Source organism: Triticum urartu, chromosome 6A, assembly GCF_056163025.1.
Source record: "Triticum urartu cultivar PI428250 chromosome 6A, HENAU_Tu73, whole genome shotgun sequence".
Classification (NCBI taxonomy): domain Eukaryota; kingdom Viridiplantae; phylum Streptophyta; class Magnoliopsida; order Poales; family Poaceae; genus Triticum; species Triticum urartu.
This window is the reverse complement of record NC_141878.1, coordinates 33,571,459-33,587,278: the sequence shown is the minus strand read 5'-3', so window position 1 is coordinate 33,587,278 and position 15,820 is coordinate 33,571,459. Positions and strand designations below refer to the sequence as shown.

The 15,820-nt window shown below is 42.9% G+C and overlaps 1 protein-coding gene across 1 annotated transcript; it reads right to left on the bottom strand.

Annotated features, from left to right (window-relative positions):
- Positions 1-2,511: 2,511 nt before the first annotated feature.
- Positions 2,512-9,346, bottom strand: LOC125527859 (acylamino-acid-releasing enzyme 2). The gene is made up of 19 exons (XM_087529635.1): positions 8,929-9,346; positions 7,188-8,111; positions 6,428-6,620; positions 6,001-6,310; positions 5,695-5,916; positions 5,351-5,593; positions 5,148-5,225; positions 4,922-5,060; positions 4,702-4,853; positions 4,528-4,610; positions 4,310-4,434; positions 4,137-4,215; positions 3,882-4,050; positions 3,712-3,772; positions 3,500-3,622; positions 3,219-3,416; positions 3,042-3,110; positions 2,840-2,916; positions 2,512-2,752 (listed from the first exon to the last, which is right to left on the bottom strand). The coding sequence occupies exons 3-19, from the start codon at positions 6,576-6,578 to the stop codon at positions 2,683-2,685; spliced, it is 2,349 nt and encodes a 782-aa protein (XP_087385761.1). The 5' UTR covers positions 6,579-6,620; positions 7,188-8,111; positions 8,929-9,346; the 3' UTR covers positions 2,512-2,682.
- Between the last annotated feature and the right edge of the window lie 6,474 nt (positions 9,347-15,820).

The window sequence follows — 15,820 nt, the reverse complement described above, 5'->3', positions numbered from 1 at the left end:
GCGGAGTACTGCTACAACACCTCATTCCACTCCGCCCTACGTGCTATGCCATTTGAGGTGGTCTATGGCCGGCCACCCCCGCCTATCGTGCCGGTGGACCTGACGACGGCTCGGACGGAGGTGGCGGCCGATCTTATCCGCACCCGTGTCGAGATGCTTGCGGAGGTTCGTCAGCGTCTCCTTCAGGCTCAGCTGCTGGCCAAGCACTACTACGACAACCACCATCGCGAGGCGGAGTACGCCGTGGGAGATTGGGTGTGGCTGCGTCTTCTTCATCGCTCCACGCAGTCACTAGACCCGCGCGCGAAGCGCAAGCTCGGCCCTCGCTACGCCGGGCCCTTCGTCATCCTGGAGCGCATCGGGCAGGTGGCCTATCGTCTTCAGCTTCCAGCCGGCGCTCGCATCCACGACGTCTTCCATGTGGGGCTGCTTAAGCCTTTCCGCGGCGAGCCACCGGCCGGTCCTCCGGCGCTTCCTCCGACCGCCAATGGCCGTCTTCTTCCGGAGCCGGAGAAGGTGTTGCAGGTGCAACTTCGTCACGGGGTGTGGTTCGTCTTGGTCCAGTGGGCGGGTCTTCCGGAGGAGGAGGCTACTTGGGATCAGCGTGATGACTTCCGCCAACACTATCCAGACTTTCAGCTCGAGGACGAGCTGTTTGCGCAGGCGGGGAGAGATGTTATGACCGGTTTAGCTTATAACCGGAGGAGGCCCACCGGACATTAGTTAGGGGCTTGGCCCACAAGTTATTTTAGGATTAATTCTTATGCAAGTTATTTAGGTTATAAATATAGGCTGTAAGACTCTTTGAGAATTAAGCAATAAAGATATTATCATCTTCTGTTGCCCGGCTCCCTGAGGAGCCGGAACCCTAGCCGCCACCAGCCAACCGCCGCCGCACCTAAACCCTAGCCGCGACGGTGCCCACTCGCCGGCGCGCCCGCTCCAGCCCTCGTTCTCCTCCACCTTGTCCCTATAACCTGCGTAGCCGCACCGGTAGGAACCCTAGTCCTACCATCGAGGCAGAGGTACACATGTTGCTTGAGAGTCAAGTAAACACATAGTTACTTGAAAGCCAAGGAGGTTCATGGTTGCCTTAAGAGAAGGAAGTACATGGTTGCTTGATAATCAAGCAACCTATCTAACAACTAATAACTATTCCAATTAGCTTAAGCAACTAACTATTCTTAACACCCCCTTCTACAATGCCTCTTGGGTATATGCATCATCTTGATAAATCCTTTGAATAATAGAAAACGGCCTCAAACTCATTTACACTATTGGAGAGTCTGTAGGTCCGCATGGAAGGTGTCACGTCACCTTTTTTTGTTGAAAACGAGAGCTTCCTCTCTGATTTCATATATCAGAAACCCATTGACTTTCTTACAAACTACAAGCAAAAAATAAAAACACAACAAAACAACTAAAATATCCAAGAGCACATAAAGCCCCATGATCTCTGGGTATCCACAAACCGGACCCTCGAAACATCACAGGTAAACACCCCAGGAACTCCAATCAATAGTTCAGACGCTACCATGAAAGACAACCAACTAGGACCAACAAAAACAAACTACACTATAATCGACCCGAAGAACACTAGACCACTTCAAAAGAGATAACCACTCACTTGAGTGCTTGATTCTATTCAAATCAATTTGCTAGCCATGAACCACGGGGAACACCTCACTTGCTACTAGCCGTCCTCTGAGATTATGGTTATAACAAGGGTGAGTACGTGACGTACTCAGCAAGACTTGCACGGACCTAAACTATTGTATGCAACATGTTTCAAAGGAAATGGTAAAGGGGTTTAGCGGCAGAAGCGCCTAAGTGTTCTAATACACGCTACAACTGCATCTATTACAAGAGAGAGAGAGAGAGAGTGTGTAAAAGTAAAGGCATGATCAACTACTCCACTAAAAGTAAAGACACGCTACATGTTGGACTTACTGGCTGATTTTGGGCTGCCAACACACCTTCCTTGTGGAGCGACTTGGCCCAACAGTTTGAAATACCATGAACAGTCCTCAAACTCATGGGGGTTCTAGGGTAGTCGGGACATGGCCCGGGCACAACCAACTCTGCCTCAAACCTCACTACAAACCCAGTTTTTCCTCTCTCTTCCTTCTCTCTCCTCTGTCCATTGGACAATGGACATACATTTGATGGATATGGTTGGATGACCGGTGCCCTCCCGGCTGGACGTGTTTGTGAGCATTTGATGATCTGCGTTGAAGATGCCCTCATTTGTTTTCTATGCACCTTATAAGTTAGTATACTGATGTCCTCAATCAGCTGGGCTTAAATTGAAAACATCGTCGGTTTTTGAAAAAAAAAACTTCTAACGTTAATTGGTTTGTTCACAAACAGAATTCAGTCTCACCTTTTCCTAGGCTGCATCGACCAAGAACTAGACAGATGTCGGGCGCGTTGCGTACGGTCACTTGTTGAGAAGTGTGATAGTCACTGACTTGCTGGTCAGCGATGTGTTACTATTAATGCATACTGTACTTGGAAACAAGTCCAGATTATCACTCTCTTTAGGCTCATTATTTAGGAGAAATATTTGTTACTATTGTCGATTCTCAAATGCTTTGATCGCCTCACAAAGAAAAAAAACATTTCTTCAAAAAACCTTTCAAGTTATCTGGCTATGTTGAGGAAGCCCTCGAAATCTCTGGCTCAGATCTGTTTCAGATATTTCTTGAACCAGACTCCCATGTTGAGGAAGCTCTCGAAGTCCGACCGCGGTCTGCAGACCGAATTAACCCGAACCAAGATGAAACGACGATGACAAGAATCCCAAAATAGGAGGGGGAACAAGTTTAGTCTGGCTTACATATCGATTTCATGCGTATCCTCTGGGAACATGATGGTTTTGACCTCGCCTCCTCTTTCTCTCAGAGCCCTTGCATACTGAAATGGCCAGTAGTAACATGGAGATAAGGTATGACCACAAGAGTGTTTCATATTTGTTGACAAGTTTGTTAGACAGATGTAACATGCTAGAAATATATGTCAAGAGCAATAGATGCGCGTACCTGTAGGCCATTGGAAGCGGGTACCCGGAGATCTGCTCCTCCAAGAAGCATAAGCAAAGGCGCTTTCACCTGCAGAATCAGAATCGATCGAGTTTACCCTAACATGTTTTTAACTGTGTCTTGTTGCTCCAGTTCCGACAACTACAACTACAGGGCAGGAAGGAAGGATGGGCATACTTTTGAAATATGGGCAATCGGTGATTTCTGGTGGAAGATTTGAAGGTGGTCAGGTGAAGGTGATTCAGAGGCGAGAGGCCTCGCTTGAGTCCCGCAGGCCACGGCGTAGCACCAATCTGGGATGTCTGTGGTGCCAATCATCAGTGACAGGTTACAGACCGGGTTTCGAGCCGCCGCCACAGCAAATCTCTCAGGAGCCTAAAGAAAAAGTGAAAAATTAAGTAGAAGAAGAGAAAAAAAATCCAAGTATCAGGCAGTATCATGGTTGCTAGGATGATCACCTGGCCGATTAAATGGGTTGTCAAGAAGCCGCCGTGCGAGATCCCGACAACTGCTACTTTGGATGCATCCACCAGCCCTTCCTTGATCACGTGGTCTAGTGCTGCAAGACAATCTTGGACATCCTGTTCATAAATTTATTTGATTTTGTTAACAATGAGAGAGGACAAGGACAAGTGGACAACCATCAACAACACAATTGGAGAGTACCCACCTGAGATCCAACCTTCCCAGGGAGTGATTGCAAAGCCTCCTCTCCATAACCCAGGGTACCTCTTTTTTTATGTATACAAAAGCATGAGTAAGATGATGATGATGATGGCACACTAACACCCATTGGTCATTATTTATCAGAATTGCAGAGAATTTCAAGATAAAACTTACCTATAATTTGCAATAAGCAGGTTAAACCCAAGTGACGCAAGAAACGCCGACGATTTCGAATAGCTTGATACAGATGTTGAGTGTGGGCCACCATGAAGGATTAAAACAGTTGGTTTCTGTGAACTATCCTCGCAGGACACAAAGATGGCCTCAAATGGAAGCCGACCACCTGAGGATAGGAAAAGGTACATATAATCTAGTGAAGGATTGGTATGATAATAGCTCACAACATTTGTTTACATGCTGAAGCAATACCGTCAGAGAGTTCATCAGAGGGGTTAGGGACCGGGACTCTGAGTATGCTCAACTTGTGATGAGATAACAAAGCCTTTATCTGCGGCACGCGAAAAAAGGCAATGAATATTTGAGTAAATTATTGAGCAAAGAAAATGTTTCTACTTAGAAATTTACAGCAGTCGGCAAGGAACCTTGTTACTGGCTGCTGTCAACGGGCTCGTAACTTCGTCCCAGACCCATGCGCGTGTACCATGATCCTCTGTTGACGCTCGACGGCCATACCTGATTTGAGGAGGGTCGATGGGACTGCTCGACACTAGCACGGTCAGAAGAGAGACATATATTGTTAGCACTAAACTAAGAAGATTATATGCATAAGCACACTGCCTCTGATTGCAAGTAGGATTACCAGAGAGGACATTGTTGCCATTTATTGCAAGGGCGCTCCATGAGTAACCTGAGTCTTCTGGACTTATTCTGGTTACTTCCCCACTGCCAAATGAAACAAAAAAGTGCATATGAAAAGTGATCCTTTAAGGTCTGGAAAAGGTGCATGCCGGCAACTTTTATTTATTTACTATACCTTAACACATCTATTGACAGTATCACTTCAGTACTTCTCCAAGTAGATGTTAATACCATCGTACAATGATCAGAAAGCCAAGGATCAGGCAGCATGGATGAGCAATATAGTCCAGGAAAACATCCATCTTGAGGGCACATTACAACAGGAACCTGGCATAATTCAAATGGTTCAGAGCGCAGATCACAGTGGGATAAGCAGATTATATATATGGCCATACCACATCGGTCACGCTGAGTTGTTGCTCTGCTTTCCAATCAGAAGGCCAGTCGATTCGATGCAGCAAATCTGTGGCATTATGTGCTCCACTATCAACTGCACGTTTTGAAGACAGAAACACCAGGAGTTTTCCATCCTTGCTGTCGACAAAAAACATGAGCTATTCAGTGGAACGTATCGGCTTGAAATCCTTCAATAAGGTGCAAGAGTATTCATACAAAGCATACCTGAACCGTGGAAATAAAGCGCTGCTTATGCTTGGGGTTAAGTTCGTTGCTACTGAAGCAGATACTGACTCACTACCACTGGAAGAACCAAAGCGATGTATCATATTACATACATAGCAGTTAAGGGTTACTTTCTCCTTCCATTTGAACAAAACAGTAGTACGCAGGTGCTCTAAAAATTCAGAGTTACAGCATGAGCTCACCCAACAGACGCATTATCGGCATCTGGTTCTTCTTCAAAAGGGGAATGGATTGCATACAGAGAACATGGCCTGTTAGAACAGTACTTGATGCCGAGTTTTCTAGCGGTGCCCTGAAATCCGTTGTGTTCTAACCATCCCACGAACACCAAAAGCTTTCGATGGCCACTTGAAGACGGCGGAGCCCAAACAACTTGACCAGCACTCATTGGTTTTGTAACTCCTCTAGCGGCACGTACTTCTCCACTGCACACACCAAAGCACATCAATTAATCAATACATGCTTGGTTTAGTAAGCCATACTGTTGCGTTAAGGATTGGCAATGAAGGTGTGCTAAGAGAGAGACCTATCAATATCAAGAACAAACAACGAGGGTCTCCCCTTTCTGGAGTAAGTTTCACCCCAGTCCTCTTCCCAATCCCCTTGTCCTCTCCAACTATTACAGTCTTCCTCAGAAGAGACTTCTTTTCTGTATCCGGCATCATCGAAAGCTGGTTTTGGTTGAGGTGGCTGTTCGGCGATGTACGCTATGGAGGTCTCTTCATGGTTCCAGGAAATCCCTTGAAACCTGCAGTATACCGACAACATAATGTCATATGTTACATATAGGGGTGAAGAGGCTGGAAATGCAGGCTTTATGCTGTATATTTACCACTCATCGGTATAAAGTGGACCATGGATAGACCAGTCAACATGTATCTCTTTCTCCACATGTGATTGATTAACAATCTGAAGTCTCGTACGCGAACCTTTCTCCCCGTTGCGCACCACGAGAAGCTTTGACCCCGAAGGGGATGGAACGACAACCGACACTCCAGTCATTTCAATAGGGAAAGGAGACCAATGGCACTCGAGGGGCATGGTTTTATGTGTCACAATATGAGAATGCAAAATATATTTCCTCTTGTTGTTCGCCAGCAGGTCCGGTTGACTACTGGAAAACATCGCTGTGGATCTGTCTTCTGCAATAATGAAGCGAGGTACGCTTTAATCAGACCAGCTTTGATATAGCTCCTGATCGAGAAGAACTAGATGATGACTGTGAATGAGGTATGTATATACAGAAATATCAGTCCTACCATTGTTGGTTTTGAAAAGCCAAGCACTTTCAATGCTTGGGACATTGGTGAATTCCTGCAGTAACTTAGACTGTGAAGCATATTCTTCAGATGACATTGCATCCATTCCCAACGGATTTTCTTTCTTCAAAGCAGACCGTGAGGCTTGCATGTCTGACAATAGGGAGACAGTGTATACTGGGCTAACCTGAATCTGCAGTGAGGCAAATATGTTTGGCATGCCAAGATCAAGTATATTTTCTTGCTGATTGCGCTGACAAAAGAAAAATGAGAACCCTCACTCGAAACATCAGGATGCATATGGTTAATTAGGGATGCAAACACGTCGGCCAGGCGGGCCCATTGACCCGTTCTAGAAAATTGCTCATCAAAAATTCAAAATTCGGTATACAATCAAACTAGGATGGATTTTAAACCAAGTGAGATCGCTGGACTTGCACACACCACTCAATTAAATATCATCTCAACTCTTGCGTGATCCAAGTTCCTAGTGCAGCCACCTGGAAAACCTGGATGCACTAAGATCCTGAGCTGCTAATATATTTTTCAGACACAAACAGTAGCTTCACTTGTTCTTCAGCCTTCACTAATTTCATCGACAGTCAACACTTAACCCGTTCACAAAAGTACCACCACTGCCCATGAACCCAAAAGAATTCAAGAGAAAATACGCTGGCTAATCTGATGAGGAGGACACTGGAAGTAGTTTTCATACCTAGGTACCTCAAAACACTGGATTAAGGAAAAAGGATCTGCTTACCTAGTGGTTCTGCTGCTTTTGCAGTGGAGTAGCAATGGCAGGTCCAAGCAAGACTCCCAGCCGGTGAGCTCTAGAATGCCATCAGTTCCTTGGAAAGATACCTCTCATCCCATGTTACCAGATCGCCTTTGAGATAACAACCTGGCAGCAATCATTTGGTCAGATGGCACCAAGCCCTGTTTCCTTCTTTTTTGTCAGCATGTCACCAAAGTCTTCAAAAGTATAAGCTAGGAAAATAAAAGGAATCTTGATCATGCATTGCGTTGCATACCACCACAGGCAATGAGACAAAGGGAATCAAAAGATAAGGTTAGCTTCAGATGTGCATACACCACTCATGAGTCATGACACCACCGAACAGCAGCATCTTGTTGTCATTTTCTCTCTACTTTGTTCTCTTGTCATTTTCTTTACATTAGCAGTGCAATTTACGATAGCATAATCATGTCATTTTGCTAAATACTGAGAACCAGATGATCCCCTGATGTCACCCAACCCCTACCAATCCCTTTCCCAAAAATCCCCACCGATCCCTGCATCTTAATTTGACTTGTTCGGTTACTTCACAGGGAATCAAGCAACACAGGATGAATCAAACAAGGCATTGCCCGACTAGAAACAAATAGCAAGCAACATCATGGTTTTATTTTTTTACAAAAAGGAAGCAACATCACTGTACATGCTAAAATTCAGTACATATAAAATATGCAATCTTTAGGACAGCAAGAACCAACTTAAATTCAGTATAGCTAAAATAGGTTGTCTTATCTAAACGATGCCGTTGTTGATGAGCTTCTTGGATGATGGCGTCGAGGGCGTCACATTCTCCCTTGGGTACAAGCAGTTTGACCTCCTGCATGATCAAACTCTGCTTATAGTAATCCAGAGATGGGATCCGTAGCGGTCGCCACCAAGCTAGCGCTACTGCAACAATAAAATTTCTTCATCAATTTCATTGACTTCGTCAGTTAGAAAGGGAAAGCTAAAAGAGTGCATTGCACATGCTCAAATTCTGTTCACATGTTTAATTATGCCCGCAAGCTAGTCTTATACTCCTATCTAATGCATCCAGTTTAGACTTGCAGCCTTCTAGGAAAGGGAAGCAACAAAAATGATTACTCTGAATTGCCTGCACGGTAAACTGAAGGGTGCGGAATATATAGCAGTTCAGATGTTGATGCATCACTAATCAGACAAAAATCAGCTCAAGTGGCAAAATACAACTCACAAGATTGAGTATTTAAAATTCACAGAAACTCTGCTATATGCCACAGCCAGTTCACCCATCAAAAAGGCGTATTTCCTGTCAATGGGAATTCAGATGCAAAATGGCTTGTGCTGGAGCTACGAAACTAAACAAGAAACACCTAAAAAACTAGAGTGGCTATACATCTCAGCTTCCTGTTGACCACACAACAATATCTGGTTAAAACACCGGAGGTGGCACATCCATATCTCTTTGGAATTGAGTTACAGGGGAAATGCCATCAGGCAAGTACACTTGCACGGTGACAGCTGAAGCACACCGCATTCTTGTACAGGAAAAATCCCCGCCAATCCAACCAGCTCGCCGCCCAGGTCTGTAATTGGAGAACTCGAAGCACAACCGAGAACTGTATTCGATTGGTCCAGGAATCAAGAACCGTGTGGACCAATATCCCCAACTCCACACCACAAATTCATAAAGTGTGAGAGGGGAAGGAAGATAAGGGAATGGTAGGGGTGTCGGGTGGGGTCTTACCGGCGAGAGGGTCGCCAGCCGAAGATGGTGTGGCGCTGCCACTGTGGAGCTTGCGCCGGTCGCCGCAGTCTCCTCCGGGTAGCTGCCGCCTGCCGCGTAAGAGCATCTCCGGGATGCCGCCAGTCGACCTTGGCGGACAATGGCGGTGAGGCGGCAAGCATTCTGGCCGGCGGAGGGGCGGGGCAACGCCCGAAATCGGCGGCAACGGGCGGCGCCGCCCCAAGCTTCCGCGGCGGCCGCGGGGGTCGCGACGGTCGTCTCGAGCAGGGACGGGCAGCAGGTTGGCGACGGCGCTGGGGACGGCCGACGGAGTGGCGGCGGCGGCGTCAGATAAGTTTAGATGTAATCTCGACGTTGAAGGACGGAGCTGGATTTGTTTTAGTGGACGCAGTGATCTTTTTTTATCTTTTGAGGACATTTTGAGACGAAGAGAGTACTGAGTTACCACAACTTCAGTTCGTGGGAGAAGCAAACATTGTTGCTCATGAATTTGCTAGGCTAGCTAGGCTCTCGCCTCTAGCGTATGCATTTTTTCTTTTGCTTTTTTGTTTCTAATTATTTTTACATTTATCTTGTCTTTTTCTTTTTCCTTTTCATTATTACAGTTTTGTTTTTGTGAAACTTATATTTTGCAAAGATTCCACTATTAAATGATTATTCTTGTATATTTTTAAAAATGTGTTATTTTTTTGTATATTGTGTGCAATTTTTATCATTTCGTTTTACTATTTTTTTTATTCTCTTTGTTTTTAAAGGGTAATACCAGTTCCACTCATTCAGTTTACATACAATCAACCTTTTTTGGAACTTTTATGTTCCATAACAAGGCATCATCAAAGCCAAGGTATTTGCTTAGCGTTGTTCCACAAGTCATTAGGCTGCAATGTCCATAACAATGAAATAGACAATAGGGAGGTGGCAAGCATAAATTATTGAACTTTTTGGGAGGGCCAAGCATTTTTTGTTTAATATGAACTTTTGGGGGTATAAGTGTTTTTTCAAAATTGGGGGGGGGGGGGGGGGGGGGGGGGCCTCCTCCCATGGCTCCATCCATGAGGTTGCCCCCCAATAGGGCATTTTCGTTGTGTAGAAACAATTGACTTTAAAAAACCAATGAGTAAATTATCATAGTTCTGTTTTTCTTTAAATAATAATAATAATTTTAAAAAATCCTTCAAACTTTTGATTTGATTCTTCTTCTTTTGTGCACTACGGTTAGTTTTGCCTTACCCTTTAAATTGTTGGAGAAAATTGCGGGATTATGGGTACATGCTATACTTCTGACATTTCAGATAGATGACCGCGCGCTCATCGTTCATCACGACAACAATTTGAATAATATGCTGCTTGAATTTAACTTTGAGCCACAATTGTGTGATTTTGGCACCGTAAAGTTGCTTGGCTCTGCTTCAACAAACTGGACTCCTGTGGCAGGATCGTATGTATGCATAACTCCAGGTACACATCTTACACATACACTATATGACATTGCAATGAGTACCACTACACTATTGCAACAATAACGACTGTTCTGCTCAACTAGGATGAACATCAAATATTACGCTAATTATTGGCGTCCTGAGCGCTGATATGTACCTAGGGCAATACACGGTCCTCTCCGTAGGCAGTGTTGCAAATTTGATCGTAAGTGTACAAATACAGTTCAATCAATCATTCTCATTGACTGGCCCAATCAACAACTGAGGGTTGTTATCTCCGATTAAGGGTGGGCGGCATGAGCCCCCCATCCATGAGGTTGCTGGCCTTTTCATTGTGTAGAAACAATTATTTAAAAAAATAATGAGTTAATTATTATAGTTATATTTTTCTTTAAATAATAGTAATAATGTTTAAAATCCTTCAAAATTTTGATTTGATTATTCTTCTTCTGTGCACCACGGTTAGTATTGCCTCACCCTTTAAATGTTGGAGAAAATTGCGGGATTGTGGGTACATGCCATATTTCTGACATTTCTGATGGATGACCTCGCATCATTCGTCACTTATGAAGATTGGATTATTGCAAGAAGACAAAAAGCTTTGGAAATCAAGTGCCATGCTCTATTTTTATTTTGCAGGTCACAAAATGCTTTGGATAGCATATGTACTTCTGTCAGTTGCATTCCGTATCTTTTATCTCATCTATTTTATTTCGATTAGGAGATGGAAAAAATAAGGGTAACGGTTCTGCGTTGGAAATAATTTCTAGGTAAAAAAGCATGCCAACTTAACCTGATAAACACATGATAAGTCTCCTTTTGTGATTCAGGGAAAGGAAAACAGCATCATCCCGTGTTCTTACATTCAGATTTCTGAGCAGAGAGACAGTAGTTTGTAAGGTCTCGGTCAAACTGCAGAGCTCTGGTAGTGATGGGAGAGCACTTGTTGTCAGGGCTGGCTACGGTGGCGGCAAGATAACATCCATGGAACCGGAGCTCCCAGAGGAGGAAAATCCGTTAGTTCTTCTCGCGCCCTTCGTCAGCCATGATCAAGATCATCAATGCAAAGCCATCAAGGTACTTAATGCGACTTCACACACACATCCTCTGCATTTATTTTCGTCCTTCTTTGGTTGCTACTACTCTGTAATCAACATGTTCTTGACCTGACCAAGCATAGGCCACCTTCTGCCTGCACAGCACAAACAATCAAATTTTATTACAAAGTCACAGTCTTTCAATAAAGAACTCGTTCATAGAGGACATGATTCTTTCACTCACATCTTCATTCATATAGCAAGAACATCACAACAAGATTTACCATTCACCTGAGATCTTTCACTTCGAACAAACCAATACTAAATGTTGACCATCATAGTGCTACTAGTCTAAGTTTGCTAACTACAAATTTCATACCTGCCATTTCATACACTCACCATTTGGTAAATGAACTCCGAGTAATGCAATTTCCTTATCTAAATTAAAACTACTATACAAATAGTTAGCACAAGTAGCAGTTCATTGTTTAAACTCTTATACCTACATCGATCTTGTAGTTAAGCATTATTTTTCAAGGATCAGTAGATTACAGAGTAGGATGATACTAATTTAAGATGCCTACCTCGATGAGATTTTACGCCAAATGTACATACATGATTTGCAGAAACTTTTTGCATAAAAACAATACTCAATGGCATGGACAGAAGAGCATTTCTTATGTTTCAACATTAATATAGATTAAAGTATGTATCCGATGCTATTCACATTTGAACATTGAAAATAACTTAATATTATTATTCAGTGAATATGTTCTCCATATATTTCGCAGACAATCGCAATATACTTGTGTATAGAAAAGGTAGGAACTTATTTTACTGGTGCAATCTACCGTTTTACTTACTAATTCAGAAGGTAGTTACTAATTTGCAATGCGTTAAATAAATTTAAGATATAAATACGTTTGCTTATGAAATATAATTATTTTACAATTATTACACATACACTACAAACACGAGCAATAATAACATATTTTTGCCCTATCTCCCCTGTCTCTTCTCTTTTGTTTTGCCTAGACTGGGTGGTGATTTATTTTTCTGCTAACCCTTTTATTAAGAAATGATTTTTGTAAGTTTGGGTTTGATAAATAACATGGTTTCTGAAAGCCATTTTGGTCAAATATCGCCTACGAAAAACTAAAAGATATTCATCCAGGCCCAACGAGTCTGAACTAGGAGTAGCTTACAAAGTTCTGTTGCATATGCATTTAAAATTAGGCAGACACGTTTTTTGTCAATTGCTGACATGTCCCTTATTAGTTTGCTATCTTCGACTATTTGTTAGGCAACACACTAATTTCAAAAGAACTATGCTGATCTCCCCATGTTTATTTGGTGGTGTTTGTGTGTTTGATGTTATGATCTTTGTACTGACAGGTTCTTTGTAGCATGGTCTTTGACCCTGTTTCTGAGATCAGGTAGCTGAACTACTTTGACACATAGTTGAGACAATTACATTTCAATAACTAAGCTGTTTTTGCACTATACTTATATTTTATTACCCTTTGTACAACCATCCAACAGAAGAAAGAGCAGCTATACAGTTTCCTTGGATTGCACGATAATAACATTTCTTGCTTAGGAACATTCACTCTCATCAAGTACCAACATTGCTATTTTTAGTGACCCAGAGTTTAGTTTGGCATCATTATGAGAGTCCTCTGTTACTCATTTTTAATCACATGTCCATCACAAACTCCTGAATCTGGCAGTAAGGTTTTAATCAGCACACAATGACATGAATTCTGTCTATTAGTTGCCACATCAATATTTGCATTTATGCTCAAAATATACCCCGCGGTATATTTAGAACCGTTGCCCTACAAGCTAACTTCCATCATGTATGTATCTTCTATTAGGTATCGTAATAACGACAGTTCGAAATACATTTCCTAGGATGGTCCATGGTACTATGGTAGCTCTTTAGGTATCGTATATTTTTTGTGTGCATCATTCACCTTTGGTAAATTCAGTGCGTTGACCACCAACAACCACTTTCTTTTCTGTGTATTGGTGCAGTTGTTTCATATTCTGCCAGCATCATTTCCCTTTCTTCTTGCTTGCTCTTTAATTATTTCCTTGAGCAACTGGATGGCTGTTTATGCCCGTACATGTTTTCTTATGGCTCTAATTTTTTGTATGGCCTTCACAGGAGATGCATGCCTTTTATTTTTGCAGTTTCAGGTATTAACGTTGTTGAAGATCATCCTCAACAACTCCCCGCCACGCCCACTAGCTGTAAGACACCGTTCCCCAAGTTCTTACTTACTGCTGTAGTTGATTGGATTGGAAGATATTTGTGTTTTATCAAATTCATATGGGATTCTTTTATGTTCGAGAAAAAATGATGCAAGAGAACGAGGAAGGCCCCAACCAGCCGACGGACGTGGCGGCTGCTGCGGCTGTTGGTGCTCTGGGCGCGCAAGGGTAGCTCGATCCTCCTCCTGGTCTAGACACTGCAGCACAACCGTGTCAGCCTTGGCGGCTGGCGCATCACAAAGTTCTACGTGTAGATGAACTGCAGCGACAATTCTGGAGCTGCAATACAACGACATGATGAAGAGAAGCATCTGATAGATATAGCGTTAAGATTGCTTGTTTATTTGATGTGTTTGGTTCACTTTTTATGAAGAGGAGCATCGTATGTAATGCTTCAGCTGTACATGGATGTATGTTATCAATCAGAGCTCAAATTCACTGGAAAGGGTGCCACACTGCCTGGCACCGCACAAACTTTCTCTCAGGTGGCGCCCCAACCACTAGTAAGGGGGCATGGGTCCCCTCCTCCCATGGCTCCATCCATGAGGTTGCCCCCCAATAGGGCCTTTTTGTTGTGGAGAAACAATCATTTTATAAAAAATGGATGAGTTAATTGTTATAGTTCTGTTTTTCTTTAAGTAATAGTAATAATTTTTAAAAATTATTCAAACTTTTCTTTTATTACTAGCACAAATGCCCATGAGTTGCAACGGGAGACATTATTACATGTCTCATGCCTCATTAATTTTCGCCCGTCCTCGTCTCATCTTCCCAGTCCGCCACACACCCATGTGTTGCAACGGGATAAAAATCACTCGCACTCCTATGGTTTTTGTAGAGGAAAAAATATTGCAACGGGATGAAAATTCCTAGCAGTCCATTGGTTTTACTATGGTTTTTCTTAAACAATAGATATTGCGAAGCAATTATGTTTTAATGTCCCAATAGGTTATCGTCATTTTTTCTTGTGAGCTCCATATAATTCTGTTTTAATTAGAGAGCTTTTCGAATGATTTAGACTGGTATATGACTTCATCTTTCCACTCCACATCCATGGCGTGTACCTTTCCAACCATAATTTTTAAGGCACTTCACATCAAGGTTCATTTAAGCAGCCTCTCTTTTCCAACAAATTTAGTGTAACAAAATGGATGATTGGTTTATTCATTTCGATGCTCGCTCTCACCCGTACATACTTGCCCTCAAAGTACCTTTACGGCATTCATCTCTACACTCCTGATAATGCTCACCCTCCAAGCTAACTCATCAATAATTGCTTGGAGGTCGGGGATGCTATGAATTTGTGTCCAGACTACCAGGTGGATCACGTCCATCATTCTTTTTAGAAAAGGAGGTTAAAGCCCCGGCCTCTGCATCAATCGATGCATGCAGCCATCTTTATTAATCATTTCATAAATGTCTGACAAAAGTATACACCAATTCACCCGAAGCCACCACTCACACCTACAAACTTGATAATGTAGAGTGCTCTCACTCCGCATATCTAAAACCGCTTCAGCCCCATACTCTCCAATCAGCACCATTAGTCCATGGAAGATCCAAGGTTCCTAGAACATCACCTTCTCTCCCAATGGCCAAGACAAAAATCTGGAAGACAAGTAAGTTGTCGCCAACCCCATGGATGACCCAATCATGGGCGAGGCTCCATGCAAACTTACATGTCCTTCAAAGCACTACCGCTAAAACGGTCTCCTTGTATCAATGTCTGCAACCGCCGGCCAGCCATCGCGTTACTTTTGCAAGCTCGCCTATCTTTTCTTCAGCGACAAAGACACCATCTAGCTCACCCTCTTTCATATTCATAGTCTTCATGGTTGTCTCAAGTAGTCCTTCGTTAGCGCCAAGAATGCTCCTGCCGTTCACCTAGCCTCGCATGAAGAGAGGCGCGAGATGGGCCGGCCCAGGCGTGTGGAAGGCCACAACCTTATTTTTGCTTTTTTCACCTTTTTTGTTCTTTACTTTCTTTTTTTACTTTTGCTTATACTTACAAATACTTAAAATAAATATATTACAGAAACACTCTGCATAAAAATACTTGAAAATGTTAATCTGGCATTTGTTAAATATCAAAAGTGTATATAAAAATGTTTCTTATGTATACGAAAATGTGTAAAAAAA

What these genes read in the sequence shown, in the direction of transcription:
- LOC125527859 (XM_087529635.1), bottom strand. Translation starts at nt 6,578, where the DNA reads ATGCAAGCCTCACGGTCTGCTTTGAAGAAAGAAAATCCGTTGGGAATG. An exon ending in TTTGTTCTTGATATTGATAG is followed by an intron (nt 5,594 to 5,694) that starts GTCTCTCTCTTA and finishes TGGTGTGTGCAG; the next exon opens with TGGAGAAGTACGTGCCGCTA. An exon ending in CTGTCAATAGATGTGTTAAG is followed by an intron (nt 4,611 to 4,701) that starts GTATAGTAAATA and finishes TTCATTTGGCAG; the next exon opens with TGGGGAAGTAACCAGAATAA.